Source organism: Gymnogyps californianus, chromosome 13 (genome assembly GCF_018139145.2).
Source record: "Gymnogyps californianus isolate 813 chromosome 13, ASM1813914v2, whole genome shotgun sequence".
NCBI lineage: Eukaryota > Metazoa > Chordata > Aves > Accipitriformes > Cathartidae > Gymnogyps > Gymnogyps californianus.
In genome coordinates, this window is record NC_059483.1 from 22,172,710 (window position 1) to 22,192,026 (window position 19,317).

Consider the following 19,317-nt stretch of genomic DNA (forward strand, 5'->3'; position numbering starts at 1 on the left):
TAGTCTCAGCTGCTTTAGCACGCAGGGGGAGCTCTCTCCTATCACATAGCCCACATTCCTTCCTTGTCTATGGGGAGCAATTTTTTCACTGGAAAGAACTGCCTGAAAGCTTCTGTGCAACTGCGTGCTTTTAATGTTCCCTTTTCAAAAACAGAAGTTGAAATCTGGCTTCTTTAAGCAAGAGCTGCAATAAAATAAGACTGCGTCCTTGTCCATTAGAATTATTGATTGGCTATGGAAGGGGACCATCTAGCTTCAACAAGCGATGCTACTTAAGAAATTCTTTTTCCCTAATAAGTCGACATCCTACTTTTTCTCCAGAAACCTCATCTCTTTAGGGGGTGGGATTATTTTTGCTCGGCAGAAAAATAGAAAATAGGGCTGGAACGGACAATGGGTGGTCACCTGTTTCAGTACCTCAGGGAAAATACTGGAGTGTACCTTTTAACAGCAGTGAGTCCATACTAGGGTGCTCATTTTTAAGACTGTGTGTAAAAATATTCAAGAAGGAGACTATTCTCTAGGAAGTAATTAGTTATCTAGCAATGGAAAACACTTAGTCTATAAAATCTAAGTTAGAATACTTTTTGATGTTTAAAAAAAAACCTCTTCCAGTGCATTTTGTAAATACTATTCCAAGTAAAAATTATGCTGTATAGCTTGTTTTCTGCTCTTAGCAGTCATTTCCCTTCCCATTCAGAGGAAGATCTTAACGGGCTTTGCATGGGTAGATTGGAAAGTTGGTTGAGCAATAACAAAAGCTGCTCTAAATTTTTGAATTCTTTATCGTAACTTCAACACGAAGAAACTCTAGGCTGGCATCAATTTTGCTGAGAGTATCTTTTCCATACAGATTTCCTCAGTGGAGAAGGGCAAGACCGAACACTGGTACTCCAAAAAACTGTGAAAAGCGGGAGCCAGCTCTCCTCTAGCTGCCCCCTTTGCACTAGACAAAGTGAAGGTGGCTTCTTTTTAAGGTGTGCCTCACCACATCTCTCCATTATAACTGTAACTAGCCCTGTTTCACTGCCTTTCTCAGTCCACAGGGAGTATATAATACAATAAATAGCAAAACCTTTGTAGTCCTGTTCAGCGCCACTGGCAACACAGTGAAGCAGATACATCGCCTATGCCAGATTCACCCAAAATAGGGTAAGGTCTGAACCAGCAACCGGTAAGTATCCCTGCCATACTCACTACACATTAAATGTATGCAACAAGGTGCTAAGGAGTTTCTTATTTTTGGATGCTCCATATCAGAAAGCCACTTCAAGATCTCACTGCTTTGCTAAATTATACAATATGTGCTTATTTCCAGCCCAGTTTTATTCAGTTTATACCCATTTCTTCTTGGTTCGCATTGTCCTTTAGTCTAGCTTGTTTTCTGCCTAGTTCTTTACCAGTACAATATATTTATAAAAAGCAACTGTACTGCGTTCAAGCCTTCATTTTGCTAAACTAAGCAAGACATGTTCTTCCAAATGCTGTAGGTATAGACTCTCTCATCTGCCTGGGCAGTTTAATAGCACTTTTCTGCACCAGATCAGCTTACATTCATCTTCCTTGAGCAGGGGTGCTGTAAATGGTACACAGCATCATGCCTAACACCTACTGAGAATACTTCAGCGCATGTGTGATAAAATTTTGGTTTTTTCACTGCACAGCTCTTTCCCATTAGATTTCAGTTAGTGAGCTCTGCATTTCTGACAGATGCATGTTATTAGTCCATAAATAAATTCTTTTGGACATTGCATTTAAGTTTCTTTTTTCTTTTTTTTTTTTTTTTAACTCCACTCATCAATTTCATTCTTTCTTTAGGATATTTTGGTCCTGTATTCTTCCAGCTCTGTATCATCTACAGGTTTTAGTAGCACACACCTACTTTTTTGTGCCAACTTAATTAATGAAAATTCTACTGGATTTCCACATCCCAGTTATATCCTTCCCATTAGTTTTTCTTCAATAACTGTCTGTCTCCTCAGTAGCCGCTTCCTTACCCACAATGTAATTCCTGTAGTATTAGTGCTTAACCTTCTCCAGTGTAACTTGTACAGTTCCAATTGTTAGAGATATCTGGTATGGAATTCTGTATTTCATGAGTCAGCTGGTTTTGATTTCCGAGATGAAGAATATCTGGTCTGACCAATATGAGCCCAGGAAGATCTTTGATTTTTACCTTCATCTCATTTTCAGCTTTTATCCCACCTGCCATCTTGCCCTTGCTCCTGTATTTATCGTAATCTGTGACACTTCAAACATTCATTTACTATTGACACCCTACTTAAATTATCTAAACTACCTCTCTCCTTAGCAATCACATTTTTTCTTAGTTCTCCTGTTACTTAATTGTTTTACTATTTATTCTTGTTCCTTTATGAGATCTAACTCAGCTCGTATTTTGGCAATTCTCAGTTGATCCCTCTACTTCTTGACCTGAAAAACATGGCTTTCCCTTCAAATATTGAAATACCTGTGAAAAGCTTCTATCATTGCATTACAAAGAAAACCAAACGAAACCCAAAACCAACTATACGTGCTCCAACTATAGTTCACGAAGTCTTCAAACTCAGCCAAATCAAAATCAATTTTTGCTGGGACTCAGTTTAGCATCTCTTTTGCCCAAGGGCTATTTCCTTGCCAAGTTGCTGCTTTTGCTCCTACCCATTTCAACATTCTTCAGACTATTCAAAATTCAAGTAGATATGAATCCAATTTGCCTTTATATAAATATGCAAGGTAGAAAAAGAAGTAATACCACTTATCAAATTCTAATACAACAAACAGTTCTTTCCTCCAGTTCTAACCCTAAAATTCGAAGGAGACTGTTTCAGGTAAGCGTGGAAAGGAAGGAAGTGCTGCAGAGACATCTAGAGACATCTATCTCCTAGACAAGTAGTGGGTTTTCTGCTCTGGCTATAATTAACTTCACCAATATCCCTGAAGACCATTATGCAACCGAAGCATCAATTGTTATACTCAGAGTTGAGAAATCACTATAGTATACTTGCAGCATTCATGTGGCTTAGAGGTTTCCACCAGTAAAGTTGTATTTTTTTAGAATAGTTATATAAACAGTAAATCCCCTTTGAACAGGAGAGATTCTATAAGCAGCTCTAGATAATGTTTCTGTCAACATCACCGATCCCTTCTCTTTGGGGAATTTGGATGTGATACGAAAGTTGTGTTCCCTCAAATGAAAGCCAAAAGGGCTCCTTACGACAGCAGTTACCACACCTCGCTTAGGTAATCCTAAACCATACTGACCACCGTAGTTTCTAGCTTCTGTACTACTATTTTTGCTCTTTAGCCCTGAGCATCCAACTAAGAATCTGTTCGGGGTCATTTTCCGTGATATGTGCTGCATTCTAATCCTTGATTCCTGCAATGTTTGAACTAAGCAATAGGCAGGTTTGTAGACAGTACAGGAAAACATGTTTGTACTGAAAGAAAGTGGTAGGAGGGTGAGCTTCTAGGCTGGGCAACAAAGGAAAAGAGAAAAAAACCAAGAGGGGTGAATACATCTGCGGGACAGGTCTAGTCCAGCATCTCTGTTCAGAGAGATTGTGTTGCCTATAAGGAGTTAGCAGCTCTTACAATTACATTGGCACACCACCTTGGAGAGGTGAGAAGTAACAGTCTGTAGTTAATTTGCCAACAACCGGTGTTTTAGAAGAAGCCTGGATTTTATTAAAGGCCTTGGCTCAGGACAGCAAACAAGACTGGTTCAAAGCCTGTCTTTAATATCAACTATCAAGGTTTCTGACTGTCTGAAAGAAAGACTGTTGAAAAGGACTGGATTACTACAGACCATTGAAAAACCATGAGTAAGATTTCTCAATTAGGAATGTAATGCTAATTAGTCTTTTTGGGTCAGCCTGGGTGGGTTGGCTAATTAGCAAAAGTAATATACCCATGTGATTGGCCTGGAGTGTGGGTGAGGTTCCTGGAAGCACCAGGTGATATCTGGTGAAAAAAAGGATGTGTGGGTGGTAAAATCAGGACAGCTGCAGTCAGTGACTACAGAGGGGGAAATACATCTTCAACAGAAAACGCACAAAGGCGCTAAACTTTCAGAACAGTTGAGGTAAGGATTAGCAAGCTTCTGTAAGGTTTATCGAAAGCTTAATTTAGGATAAAATAATTTCTTTGTGAGATGGAGAGATATGCAGATTGCACAAGTACTGATGTTGTCATGTCAAGTCAGTTAGGTGGTGTGTGTGATAAAACCCACGACCATTTCAGTGCGAGAACAAATGGCAGATTCGCTTCAGCCTCAAGGCATGGAGCAGACGGAGGCCCTGCAGATGTTGTTTGAACATTAAAGTAGATGTGAATGTAAACTGCCAGCCTGTGTTTTCAGTTTCTAAATAAAAGATGAGTTTTACCTACATAATCTTTTACTTTTGTTTTAGTAGAAAAATAGCAACACTCGTATCCTCCCTAGTCATCCTCTGCCACGGCAGAGAACCATACAGATTGGTTTATGGCCCTTTGTAAGGCTAGGAAGGCTGTCCCATGGTAATCGCAGTAATGTTCCGTATAAAATATTATGCATGCTTTCTAACAAAAGTCACATGATCTGTTTGGTCCTCCAGAAGGAAACTCTTGGACGTCCTTAAGGCCAAGTACTTACCCTTTCCCTTTAAGGGCAGGCTCCGTGTGTCACACTACAGCACCAAAGGAGAGGGAGGCTCTGTAATGCTGAGCGCCCCGGTGCCCTGAAGGCAAACAGAGGAAGGTGCCAGGTGCATCAGAACAATGGTAGGAGAATATGAAAGGAGTTAGCTCCTCTAGGGCAACTTTTCAAGGTTTCCACTCTGGGCTAATTTCCCCAGTATCCAAGGAGTTACTGATGTAAATGGATATTGTTTCAGTGAGCTCCAGCGCATTATACTGAGTGGATACCACAAATACTTAGCGTTACTGAAACATGCATAGGATAGAACGTCAACTTTTACATGTGGTTCAGAAAATTAGAGGAAGGAGAGAAACAACACAGAGAAGACTTTAACCCACACTAAAGCACTTCAGAATTTTCTGGTGGCTGTGTCCTTCCTTATGAAATTCTCTTCTTTTCTACATAGCCTCGTCCTTACAATGAAGCTGACCAAGAACTATGTAACTGGGTCAGTTAATATAAGGATCGGATCTTGCCTCATTCATTTTGTAGGTATCATTTTTACGCCTCATTTGGTCTTCTGAAGGTTGGTAACTGAATAATTACAGTTTTGGACCTGTCCTGTGTCCTTTTATTTACGTAGCTAAAGCAGACAAAGCAATTCACAACAGCGGCATACGATAGAGTGGTGTTGTCTTGTAACGTTTAAAAAGTGTAACTTCTAGATTGCTGTGCAGGCATTCACATCGCTATAAGTAAGATTTATTTCTATAGTTCTAAGATCAAATACAAATCTATCAGAAAAAAACAGTAAGCTTTGCAAGAAACATGTTTAATTAATTTTACATTTACTGTTTAATACATTCTGGGATTTTTCCCTCTTGACAGATGGCAATTTAATTTCTGGATCCTTAAAAAAAACCCCAAGCTATTATGTCCAATGATTTAACATATTTCACTTTTCAAAATATTAGAGATGGGCCTAAGACAAAGTTTGGATTCAAATACTAATGTTCCCAGAGTGTGTTCTGCTCCAAGGTTTTGGTTCAGGCCCATCTTTTCCCCTCAACAAGTATACATTTGAAAAGGATACTGCCAAATAAATCTCCTGTTTTGAAAAGTTAAGTATTACATGTGTTTCTAATAACATGTCAGATGGAGTAGCATGAAGTAATTTCAATTATTTTTATTATTTGTCTGTGGTTTTTGCTTCCTTCTTTCATTTTGCTTAGCAAAACAGCTAACCTAGAGTAGTCCATCTCCCTTCCCATTTACAGTCGGCGAATCAAAGTGAAACTATCACTAGCAAAAAATCCTGCTGTGCTAGTGCTTCCAGATACAAGGGAATGTAATTAAAAATGAATTATTTCTTAAATTACACAAAGGTATCTCTTGAAGTCCATTTTCTATTCGGTCTATCCTAAAAAAGAGAGCAGAAGCAATGAGATACAGAAAAGTCGTTCAAGGTGCTAGGAACTGAAGGAGAAATACATACACAAATGGAGGTAAGATTTGAGAAGGCACTCCTTATATCATGATCACATGCTGCAAATGGAAAACAATTTTTTTTAAGAACTCAGCTTTGGATTAGTCCAGGATTCATATATCATGTCAGACAGCAACTAAATTAGAAAATGTTATCTGGAATAAATTAAAAGTATATGTTCAGCCCCAACCAATAAAGAGATTTCTAATGAAAATAAAGACAAATTAGTGGAAAATTGGAACTAAGCTACTCTAATTTTTTTTCTCTTCTGTTTTCAAATGTATTTTCCAGAGTGGATCACTAAAGGAGCCAGAGCCAAACAAAATCCCACCTCAGCGACCACCACCTCAAGGTTGTTTACAGTACATTCTCGACTGTAATGGCGTTGCAGTAGGACCAAAACAAGTCCAGGCTACTTAGATAATTGAGACTAAAAGCAAGGGTTAAAGCAAAAATGAAAAAAAGAAAAGAAACACACAATCTTAAAAGCAAACGTACCAGTTTTGTTCGATTTTTGCATTGTTTCAGTGCTGACCTGGACTGTGTTTTTTCTATGCAGTGTCAACTATACCGTCTGGTTGTTTACTTGTTCATGTCTGTGCGTGTAATGCTTACCTACCTTTCTCTGTAAAATTTGTGATTTCAGGGCTGTTGTCAACAGTGTACAAAGAATGTGCCTCTCTAGAGCCCAGTGCAACTGTACATTATGGATGGTTAGACAGTATTTTTTGAGTATTATATATCGTTAAGTAAAATACCACCAAGATTCAAGTCTAACTACTTTTGCTTACTCAGTGAGTGTGTGCACACTGTACTCATAGCCTTTATTTTTTTGTGCGTGTGCATGACTAATAGGTAGGTGATCCAGATATATTTTTAAAAGTCTAGATTAGAATTTGCTAGTGAGGCTTTTTATTTATAATTTTATAAAGTTTGTTAACATTTGAGTTTTACTTATACGCAAGTGGAAGTCTGATATTTCAGTGACTCCATAAGATACAGTTCTTCCCAAGGAATATTTAAAATATCTTCTATTTTACATACTGGTATTCATATTTTTAGTAATTCTGCATTAAATGATTAGCTACAAAGCTATGTAAATGGGCCACCTATGTGCAATATCTCAGTGAAAGTGTGAGTATTTAATGTATCCTATTTCAACTAAGTAGTACCTTTTGTTGTCATTCTGAATTAGTAATCTATGGAGATTTTTAATGAAAACTAATGCAAATAATTTAAAAAATCTTATACTTACCGATGAGTTAAATCCCAGGTTATTTGGTGAGAAGTACCTCAAGGACTGTTAAACTTTCTGAGAGAGCTCATTTTTTTCAAATACTGAGATGTTAGGAGATGGTAGACCAAGGTACCTTTAACCAGCTAGGGATCTTGCCCTTTGAGTAGAACGCAAGAGAAAAACGTCAGCCGTTTTCTTTACCAACTCAGGTCTACTGTTTTAAACCTGGAAATATCCAGATAGCTGTAAAGAAAATTCAGTCCCAGCGTTATCCACATAAATAGGGTTTATAATAGTTGCTTGAAATCAAACATGCAAAAAGACTTGAGATGCCTGACAACTGCTAGATTTTAGGTGGGTAAATTATTGGTGATTTTTGCATAACCAATTTATAATGTAATATTACGAGAAATACACAGGCAGGCAGTTAATGTGTTGTGAGAAATCTAGCCTGGAATCACAAGCTACACACTGCTAGCATACCATAAAGCTTAGTTGCAAGTGAGCCACAAAACTATAATTTTAATCTTGAATGTGTACAAAGATGAGTAGTGGCCATTAGTTTAGTGCAAACAATTTTGTTTAAAGGGAAAACAGTCTTATGTTCTACTTCTGTTTTCCCTACAAACACTGGAAAAAATTATCAGTGAGAATCATCATTCTTAGTGTTTCTTTTATTTGTACAAGCTGGCTGGTAAGATGAGAATTAAGGTATGCATTATTAGCTATTTAAATGTTTGTGGTAAGTGCTACTGTTTACTACCTATCAGTAAATTACATGAATATTTTGCTTTAGTGATCAGCATTTGTCTGGGTCAGTGATCATTCCAATGATGGCATTGGCTATTTTGTTCTATATTGAGAAAATTCCACTTAGAATCAGGTCCACAAATCCTTACCTCCAGACACCATAGAAGTGAATAAAGCATACTGCCCTGGGGTGAAGAAACGAATCTGATGACTGATTTTATTTAAAGCAGTTGGTATTTTTTGCATGTAGCAGTACAAGTATTCACAAGTGCTTTTCACACGACATTTGTGAGTTGTGTGTGCAAAGAAGAGATGGGTGTTTCAGATAGGCTTTCGGCTTGTTGACTGTAAAGGATTTACAAGGGCACACACTATTACTACATACCACAGACAAGAAGCAAGCCAAAATGTCTCTCTGCATGTAAGCATGCTTAGGTGCAATATTGTGGGTAACAGGGAACAGATGTTTTACAGTGTAGGCTTAATGTTCAGTTCTGTTGAGTTATTTTTGGTAAAAGTTTCTTTCATGATTGTTGCCTTTTGTACAACCCAGCTGCAAGAAAGTGAGCAAATGCTGGAAGTGTGACAGCAGTATATCTTTTATGTGAAATATCTTGTACAGCTTAATGTGCAATAAAAGAAAGTTATATCTGTCTTCAGTGTAAAGTTTCTGGCATTCAAGCCTGTATGTACAAGTGGGGGAAAGAAACCTTTCTGTTTTTCGATATTGAGTGAAAGGAGACTAATAAGAAAACGATCCTTATTAAGATGTTGCAAGACCATGTTATCACCTTCAAATATTTCCTACAAAAGTGGTTCAAATTAATAAACAATGAAGGCACATTCCTTAACATACAGTACGTGCTATTTATCTTTCTACACCACAACACACTGCTACAACTGTATTAAAACTTATTGAAGCATTAGTACATGCTGTTCTCAGACACATACACTGGAATCTCATATAGTAAGTGGAAAGCTAACTATAATAGCAATTTAAAAAAAAAAAAAAATCATGTATCGCAGCAGTACTTCCAGATATGAAGGTTTTCTTTTAGAGACCTGAATAGATTAAGTCTTTCACTTGCACTAAATATCTATGTAAGACTAAAAATTTCCAAACGTTCAGAACATCTAGATCAGTTGTCTTCTATAATATTTACTGTTCAGCAAAGCTCTTACCCTGGCTGAAGCATGCAAACAAATCGCTCAGAATTTCATCCTGTCCTTTCTTCCCCTTAACTCAGATGTCCTGTGTGCCTTGTCACGTGCAAGAATAAAGATGCAGTTATAACAACTATCAGCCCAGAAAACCACATTCAGACATCTGATATGAGAGAAAAGCAGCATGCCCACTGATATCTGACACAGCACTATTTCAGTCAGAAAGCAGGAAAAAAACCCTGTATGATGATGTAGCATCTTTGAGCCATGGATTTCACAACCTAAGTCTCTACTACACATTGTAGTTTCACACTTGATACAGTATTTTGCCAGTATACTTCCTTCTCAGTGGAAAGATCTCCTTGGTAAAGAATTAGTAATGACTTTCTTGTGTTTCTTGTAATGTTCTTGACATATTTCACTAAGGGGTTAAATAAGGTATCAAAAGACTTTAAATTAGCTGGAAAATTTCAGTATGAAGTTGTTTTACTGCTATAAGAGTGAATCTGAGAGGAATATTACAGAAATAATTTTAAAACTTTGGAGGAACAAAACTGCGGTAACTACACAGAAAATAGTAGCTGTATTGCTGAAATAGATATTACTGGTATATTCACTAATCTCGCAGCCTCTCCTTGAGCTGGGCCAAAATTATACTGAGTGTAATTCCATTGATTTGATTTGAAGTCAGTACCGCTACTGCTGGGATAAATTTGGTACTTCTTAGCGATTTTAAGGATGAACCATAGGGGCTCCAAGCAAGTTACTAATGTACCAACTGTGATTAGTAGTATTGACTACCTGAAACTGCAGTCCATAGGAATAGAGTTTTGCCTCGAAAGTAGAATTAATCACATTCAAGGATTATTTTAAAGTGTTGGATATGAAATCTAGTAAGAATTCTTTGATACTATAACATTATGAAGTTTTTCTTGTACTGAACCTAGGGGGCCCAGTGCAACCCCAAGGAATGCAATCACAAAGCCAGGAGCCATTGCAGCCACAGCGCATGTACCCCCCTGGGCAGTCAGCAAAGCCCTCAACTTCCCAGCCACAGCGTCCACCCGGACCTACAACTCAGCAGCCACGTCCCCAGGCTCAAGGTCCTTCCAGCGCCAGATTATCAAAGGAAGCAGAGCCACAGCCACAGCCACAGCCTGCTCCGCAGCCCGCTCCACAGCCAGCTCCACAGCCAGCTCCGCAGCCTGCTCCGCAACAGAAGCCTCAGTCTCATCCACAACTTAAGTAAGATTTGCTTTATCCTTTTTCTTTTCTCCTCATAACACAGATTTTGTTGTCGTAACTGTAATTTGGGAGTTGGTCTAATATTCAGAAAAAAACGTACACATGTTCCCAAGTCTAAAACAAGGTTGGAACATTTCAAAAAGCTTATTCTCTGTTGATGATTAGTAAGACAGTATCATTAGTTGTAGCCTAAGCACTCCACAAAATTTCATTTATTAGCTGTGCAATTTCTGCCCAACTAGGTCTGAAAACTCATCATCTTTCTCGTATTTGTTTTCTCCTTTGTATGTCCCTGACTCATGATCTGGGTGTGCTGTAAGCCTGCACAGAAAAGAGGAAGTCTTATCTATTTAAACTTTTAACCTTGCCGTCACTTAGACAACAGATTCCAGTTTCAGAAGGCCTATCTCAGAAACAATCCAAATGAACATGCTAGACAGTGGCTGCCAAACTGCATTTCTTTACGGTCGCGCTTCGTTCATGGTTATACGTTGCTACCGACTGTACAGCACATGCAATTCACACAGGCCCTTTCCCGAGAAGACTGCAGGACTCGCAGAGAAAACTGTCTGTAGTTATCTCACTACTGGAAGACTCCTTAATGCACAGCATGCTGTTGTTGCTATACCTAGCCAGCCACGAGTAAAGAATATGGAAGGGATCTGTAGCTATATCCCCTCTCACAGCTTAGACCCAGTGAACAGGAACCACGGGGAAGGTATTAGCAATGATTTGCTGTTTTTTCAACATAGTGATCCTGACACACACTATTGCCGGTAGAGTCACAGGCACATTCTACTTGTTTTGGTAAGTACAAAGACTGGCATGTAGTCCTTGTTTTATCCAAGTGACACAGATCCCCTTTTTTCACCCACTCACATGCTAATACTAGTGTGAACCAATTGTGAGTCCTCCCCTGAGCACAGTTCAGTGGAAGAGATGTGTTAGGTGGCAATATGCAAAGATGACAATATTTTCCTTGCCTTCCTAGGACAGTATATTTCTTTATTCTGTTTTATAATCATAAAACCCAATTAATCCATTATTGTAAGTATACGTAGAGGATAGGGAGGTCGATTTTCTTAAGCAAGGTGGAAACTAGTTTAGAGTTTGAAACTTAACTTGTGAACTTCTGACATTTAAGAAAAACAGTTAAGAACGGGTACAGAAGACCTGTACCACATACTGTTTCCCAGCTTTCTCCCTTTCCTTTAGTTCCTTGGTCAAATCTAGATTCATTTTTCTCTCCTTCAAATGGAAGAGAATAGTCTCTATTCAAAATAAAATAAAAAAGGAGAAAATAAAGTTCTTAAGATGCAAGCCATAACGAGAGTAGTTTTTCTAACTTTCAAGAAGCAGTTTTGGGTCTGCACCGAGACTCAGATCTCCTGCCTGTAGGATTAACTCTATCTATTTGCATGTGTATGCTTTGTATTCACCCACATGCTGTTGCCTAACCTGTATGTACATGTTATTAATCTGTGAATAAATATTTAATTAGGCTACTTATTGTGTTACTAATCAAGTCAAGTGCTGCTTCCCACCCTCCCTCTTTCAGTGAGTACAAACAAACATTTATCAGTCTATTCTCATTAGCACAACTATAATTTATGAAAAACCTAAAACGCCTGTAGCACTGTTTGCTGTACATTATTAGTTTAGAGGTAGAGAAGTTGCAAACCATGAAGAGTATAAGACAATCTGAATAAGAAAAGTGTTTCAGTGTTACTATAGCCAAAACTGAAATCCTACTATTGTACTGAGATAAAAATGAAATCAGTTAAGTAGTTTTACTAATGCATGGGTGTCTTTGTAAAAAGATTCTAAGTCATTAATGTGTTCTATTTAAATTCAAGCCTACTTTTTAAGTATTATATTATCTGACAAGTCATGAGTTAAAGTTTTAAACTTCAGATATTTTCCTTGTATGTTATTTTATTCATGCTTACAGAAATTTACACCATAGTTACATGATAGCACTAAAAACAGAATGGCATTGCTAGACTAACTGCTTTTAGACAAGAAAAATGGTATCTGATTTGGGGAATTTTTTTAAAGATATAAAGTGTCATTAAGCCTCCATTAAGGGTCAAATGTCCAATATTGAGAGAGAGAGCACATTGCAACTTTAGGAGTCATTCTTCAAACTCTTGCCAATATACATAATTTTTCTTTGTGCGTAACTGTTTGCAGCCTTGATGAACACAATTATTAATCATCCTGTGTCGGATGGTGATTTGGATTTAGCAGGCAGGCCCACTTTGTCCTGAAGTTCTGATTTACATCATCCAATTTACTGGAAAACAATGTTTCAGATCTGTAAAAAAAGCAGCGTGTCTCTAAAGAAAAGATCATCCTACTTCTCAAATCAAAGTACAGAAGGAATGTGCTGTGTTGCAGCAGCTCTGTATGCTACATCTAACTATATTGCTTGTGTTGAATGTCCATGTTGTTCACATGCAAACTGTCTACGTCTCATGGACGTTTTTCCTTTTCTCATAATTTGTACAAGTTACGCGTGGATGGAAGCTGGTAGACAATACGACCATGCAAAACATGTTGCATTTTTGTCTTGCAGCAAGTCGCAGTCTTTGACAAATGCCTTCAGTTTCACAGAATCATCCTTCTTCCGATCGTCTGTGAATGAAGATGAAGCAAAAGCTGAAACTATTCGAAACTTGAGGAAATCCTTTGCTAGTCTTTTTTCTGATTAGCCAGCTTCATCTAAATGCACCTAGCATATAGTCTAAAAACTACGTGAATGTTACATAGGTTTTGTTTTCCCTGTGACAGTACCCTTCTCTACTGTGCTAACTGTTGTATTAAGCAATATGTTAAACTTAGGAAAAAAAAAATAGAAGAAGGACTTTGATGAGATACCATTCAGGAACATGTATAAAAAACTATAAAGAAGGAAGGGTTCTATTACTAACACAGAATGCCGAATTCTAAGGTCTTTATCCATTGTAATATTGTGGCCTTACTGTGACTGAACTATATAATCCTATTTGAGACTCCTTTGTAGAATTGTGTTAATAAAGCATTGAGTAATGGGTTTCTCCTTGCTTTGCCCATTTCCAATGCATTGCAATGCATGTGTATTTTGTGTGTAAATGTTTTGTACTGCAAAAGTATAGTCTTGACTTGTTCTTGCCTTCCAAATTTAGGAGGCAATTCACACTGACATTCTTGTCAAGCCACATAAATAATGTGAGAAATTGAAACAGTTTCTTCCTCCTTATACAATCTTTCCATCAGCTGGTTGTAGACTTCTGATGTATTGCTGAGAGTTATCAGTACACTAACTTAATGTCATAAATAGAGTATATATGTACTACTGTATCTCCATATGTCTATTTAAATTTATTTCAAAATTGTAACCATAACTGGGTTTAGTTGCAAAGAATATGCATGATGTTACCCTTATTTTTGTGAATACCTTCTAATAAATGTAAAGTCCCATGCCTGATTTAAAAAAATGTCTTCTACAAAGCTTGTTTCAACATCAATATATGTTGTCTATTTTGACTGATACCAAAAGGGTAGCTTTATGATTATAAAATATTTGGACACAAACCACAACTGTAAGAAAATAAACGATCACAAATAATTCCCTTTTTAAATCGGCATCATAAAAAATTATAAATTCTAGGAATCACATTTACATTTTCTAATAAGTTGTGTATTTTAAAAATATTTCTCTAACTTGTGAAACCAGAATTGATCCCAGACTTCAAGGTAGTAGCAGCATTTTTTTTTTTAATTATCTAAATGAAACTGAAGTTCATTAATAATCTCTAGGCTATCCATTTCCAAATGATTATCATGTCATTCTGCCTATCACGGATTACATGCAGCAGTATTGCTTGCCAGGAAACAGTGCTAACAGGGGAAACAAGAAAAAGTAACTGTAATATTAGCATGTCTGAGGGAGAAAACAAGCAACACAACGTTAACTTAAAAACCCTATGGGACTTGTAATGGGTTTGTAGAGACACATATATTTGCCTCAGAAATGTTACCTCTTGTAGATCTGATAGTTTATGAAGCCTAGGTGAATCACAATCACCATTTGATGATGACATAAGTCCTTTCAGCAGTTTTGGATTCCTTTGGGTGAAGAGCCTGGCTTGGGCCAGGAGGTTGGCAATGAAGTATGGAAACTTTAATCTCCAATGATGTCAGAATTTAGTTCATACGTTAGCATCTGATAGCTCTCTGTTTGTCAACATAGTCTAAGTTGATGATCTTAGCACACGTATTTCCTGAAAAGCAGGCACGTCCAAGTCACTCACAGGCAACACAACTGACAGCCTTTTTGGACTGACAATGAGGACTGACTCAGTATCATAGTTGAACAATCATTCCTAGAACAATGCTTTCCTCCAGGTCAAGACTAAAATGAATTTATGGGTAAGTTTGCACTGCAACATTACAAACGTTAAATACATAGCATTGCCCTCTGTAAGATGGAATCTCAGTCCCTCTGTTCGGCATATAACCCTCACCTTTGTGGAACAGCCCTCAGAGAAGCCCTCTTGCTGAATTAATGACAATTCTCTTTTCTTTCAGGAGGAATGTACAGTGTACAGAAGCCTGTAGCGTAGACAATGAATTCTGTGGCAAAACAGAATGCTTTAACTGTTTTTAATAGTTTGTATTAGTTCATAAATATCAGCTAGACTTTGATTTTTTTAAGTGTTGTCCCCCTCCTGCCCCCCACTGGCTTGAAACACCCTTCGCTGGGCCGCAGTAACAACCGTGAGCAGTTACAGAGCCTTTCATGTCTGAGAAGCACTTTACTTTTAGATTAGAAAGATTAATCAAAGTTGCTAACGCAAATTAATTACTGCTACAGAGAAAGCATAGTAATTATGCATAGTTTGGCATGGTTCATGATTAGTACATGCCTAGTTTCAGCAATATTTAGTACAATATGAATTACAGGTAGTTCATTAGTCCAGGCCCCAGATTTCGACTTGAGGCAAAGTTTCTCGCTCATATAAAATTCCCTCCCACCTCTTCCTGGGAGAAAACGGGTTTCACTACAGTCTTTGTTTTACCATCTGGAACAAAAAAAAGAAAGAAAAGAAAAGAAAAGAAAAAAGAGCAAGATGATGCAATCAAATCTGCATGGTGTATCCTCCCACACAATGTACATAACACATTGCCTCTCCACAATGCCAAAACTTCTTTATACCTCCAAGCGTGCTAAAGCGTGTCACATGCAAGCTGATGCACGCTTATGTTCCTTATGCAGTGTTTCATGGTTAAGACATTTTTAAGCAATCTATAACACATCTCCAAAATACTAATCAGAAAAAATGAGGTTTTATAAAAAGTCTATTCAAACATTTATTGTCCATTTTGTCTTACTTCATTAAAGAGATTGTGCTTTGAATTCATGTGCAAGCTCTAAATACCCAGTTATCCAATATAATGCTATCTAGGGTTGCATAAATGGTAACACAGAAATAATCGGAGTGTCTGTGATTGTTCATCTTTATGAACATTAGCCTAGGAACATAAGGTCTTTACTTCATTTGCACCTTTTCCATGCAGATGCAGCTTGTGATGCCACAGGTTTCTATGCACAGCACTCCATCTTTTTTTCATCTTTCATTTATAAATCAGGATAATATGAAATCTACAAGAGCTACTAATCAAGTTTAGTCTTAAGATTGAGATGGAGCCATTTTCTGACCATTAGGCCTGAAGCCAACTCAAAACGCTGAAGCAGATTTCACGAGATTACAATTATGGACAAAGTGACTAACCTAGCTTTGAAACAACCACTAACTCTCCAGTAAAAATTAGTCAAAATAGTACTAAGGTACTTTGTAAATATTGTGTGTACTTTATATACTTCCTACTCCACAAGAACAAAGTCACTTCTCCGAGCCAATGTTGTCTCAATGAACAGATCACATACAATAAAGCTCCTATTTACAAAATTCAAAAAGTCAGTGCCTATTGTCTGTGCATTGACATGGTTGTTGCCAGTATTTGGCTGAATACTACAAATAAATTTCCTAGCAAGTTGTCCATCAACAGCAGCTTCCAGTGAGGTTGGGTAGGATGCAGGTGGCTGAGTAAGTCCAACATAGCTATCTAGTGCCTTTTTAGATCTCGTATCACGATGCCTATCTTGGTAACCAAGAGAGCCACACAGGGGTTGGCAGGTGTGATACAGGATCTGTGGGAGACCTGGGCTGTGCTAAAATGGCAGCTGGAGGCCAGGCAGGATATACCAAGGTGATCTAAAACGGCACTAGCTGCCCGTGTTGGGGACCGAGTTTCCTTTTATGTCTGGACACTCGGCTATCTTATCCTTTGCAACCATTCCGGCATGGAGTAAGAGGCAACTTAATTGAGCTCTGCCTTTCTTCTTCCCCTGGCAAAATAAAGCTGTTCAGCAAGACAGTGCTGCAAACAAAGAACCATTTGCAAATTTTGATCACTAGTAGAGTTTATTTTTCCATACCAAAAATAACTAGAAGTGATTATTGACTCAGAGTAATTTAAGAAAGATGATCTAAACTGTCACATATGCCAGCACGAATTAATTTAAGTTCTGAATGACAATAGATGTCTCCAACATGGAAATGCTTTTTATTAGACATACATTTCTAAACAAGCAATTCTTTTTTTTTTAAGATGTTTTTAAACTCTTGTATCAGAAGTTTCAAAATAGGTACCTAAAATTAGTAATTAATTTTCCAAATGCATATTCAATCATGTAAATAAGCAGCCAAATTTGCAAAATCCTGTTTTCCTCATTTCCTCTAATACCTCCTCATTTCCTCTAATTCCTCCTCAGTTTCTGAGGAAGAAATCTTCCACCTCAAGACGATAGTTTACGTTAAGTTTCATGAAACATTGATTTGGTCATCTGTAGTTAGATTCTTGCAGCTCAACAATTAATTCAAGAAAGAATGCAAATAAAATTTTACTTTTTAAAAAAGAGAAAGAATTCAAATAATGTCTAGAGCATCAAATGAGTCCTTTAAATTTAAAATAAGCCAAGAAGAACAACAGAAAGACTATCCCCCTGTTTCACTTTAAGATAGACCAAGAGTAAAAGAGACATGGGGTTTTTTCCCACAGATTATGTTACAAAGAATTAGAAAGAGGATCAATTAAAGAAAAAAAAAAGCACATATTTTCTATTTTTTACTGGGACTGGAGTTTTGACTTCTATTAGCAGCGGCATTGCTCAGAACTTCCAGGGGTCAATGTGGTGTTTAAAAACTGACCCACTTCACATTACTTGACATTTAAGTTTCCCAGTACAGGATATGTATTATGGAGGAGAAGGTACCTGGCTTTATGGCTAAATCCTTGTTCTATAAAAGTGATGGATGGTAACAGGTAAACAGAAACTGGGTAAAATGTAAGCTAACCTGACAAGACCGAGAGTAGATTAATTGGGAGTTTAACTCTCTACACATGTTTTTTGTTAGCAGTTGTCTCTCCTCCTAACCATTTCTACTTTACTCACATGTGCCTGTTTTTCTGACCAATCCCAATCAGCCAAATTCTACTTCAAGGATTTATAAGCTCTGAGGAATAGCTGAGTTTTTGTTTAAAGGCAAGATTTTGAATTGTTATTATTGCCTTGTACTGATCTATGCTTCCTAACACCATGAAGACAGCTAGAGTAAGTAGTAAAAAATGAATGCTGACTGTTTGTGTTCTTCTCTTGCTTTCTTAACTAAGAATGAATTTTGATTATGTAGATTTTGAAAGCACCTAGACAGACAATACAAAAGAACTTTTGTCTATCCAGATGAGAAACGAAAAGAAAGAAGTAGTGCATATAGGCTGGTACTTAACCATTTTTTAATTTGGGAGCTACTTCTCAAAAGTCTGTTACAAGTGTTTGAGTGACAAGCACTTTTAAGAGGTGATCTAGTATAGGGACTTAAAATTATACACCTAGATTGGCTCCACCAGTTACAGAATTACTGCAGTACTGAAGAGACACTAGACAGTACTTTAGATGCATGAAACTAAAATTAACAAGAGCTGTGCTTCATTAGCATGCCATGTGCCCTTTTGAGGCTGTAGCAAAACCTAAAGTGTGGTTTTGATTTTTACTGTAACTCAGAACAGTGAAGACGATCACCCAAAGAATTAACATGGTCCATGGATGTTAGATTTTTAGTAGTTCTGCTGTTAAGGAAAAACAGGATAAGCTGATGCTTCTTTTCCCCTACCCCTCAGGTATTTCACATAAAGTTCTGCCATTTAAGTCTCCTGAAATTTTGTTTGTGGGAACTGGAGCTATTGGGCAAAACTTTTTCAGATAATCAGAAAAAGATGTCAATGTGAGAGAAGAATATATTTATTTTATTCCCAACCACTGTAATGAAACGTGAGCATCTCACAGCTTCACTTATAATATGCCTTTGCCCCTAAAGTTAGGAGGAGCTTTAACATACAAAGCAAGCAGAGGGGGCAAAGCATCCTTTCACTAAAAGTGCAGAATACCATAAGCTAACACCTCGCTTGCCAAGTGTGCTCTAACTGGAGATCTCCTGTACAGATCTCTTCAACTGATGATTATGTAAATCTTCCAGATGGGCCCTTTAAACAGTAGATTACTATCCTGACTATATCTGTCATCACTGAATACTTCATAGTTTTGGCTGGTTCAAGCCAAACTCCTGTAGTCTCTGCTTTTTGCACATTTTTCTTTCTTTGCAACCCGCATTAACGCTAGTGTCATGAGCATGGATATATCTTCAGGCGTGTTTTCCCCACGTACACTTTTTTCCTTCAGTCATGCATAGCCTGAGACCACATACTCCACTG

At 37.5% G+C, this 19,317-nt stretch overlaps 1 protein-coding gene across 2 annotated transcripts in view; it reads left to right on the top strand.

Moving 5' to 3' along the window:
• The window catches only part of SYN2 (synapsin II), a 197,058-nt gene extending 183,113 nt beyond the window's left edge, over positions 1-13,945 (top strand). For both annotated transcript variants that reach the window (XM_050904476.1, XM_050904475.1), the window contains 3 exons: positions 6,396-6,456; positions 10,203-10,500; positions 13,079-13,945. In XM_050904476.1, coding sequence (XP_050760433.1) covers positions 6,396-6,456; positions 10,203-10,500; positions 13,079-13,214 — 495 coding nt within the window. In that variant the 3' untranslated portion in view covers positions 13,215-13,945. The remainder of the gene's footprint in view (positions 1-6,395; positions 6,457-10,202; positions 10,501-13,078) is intronic.
• Positions 13,946-19,317: the final 5,372 nt, after the last annotated feature.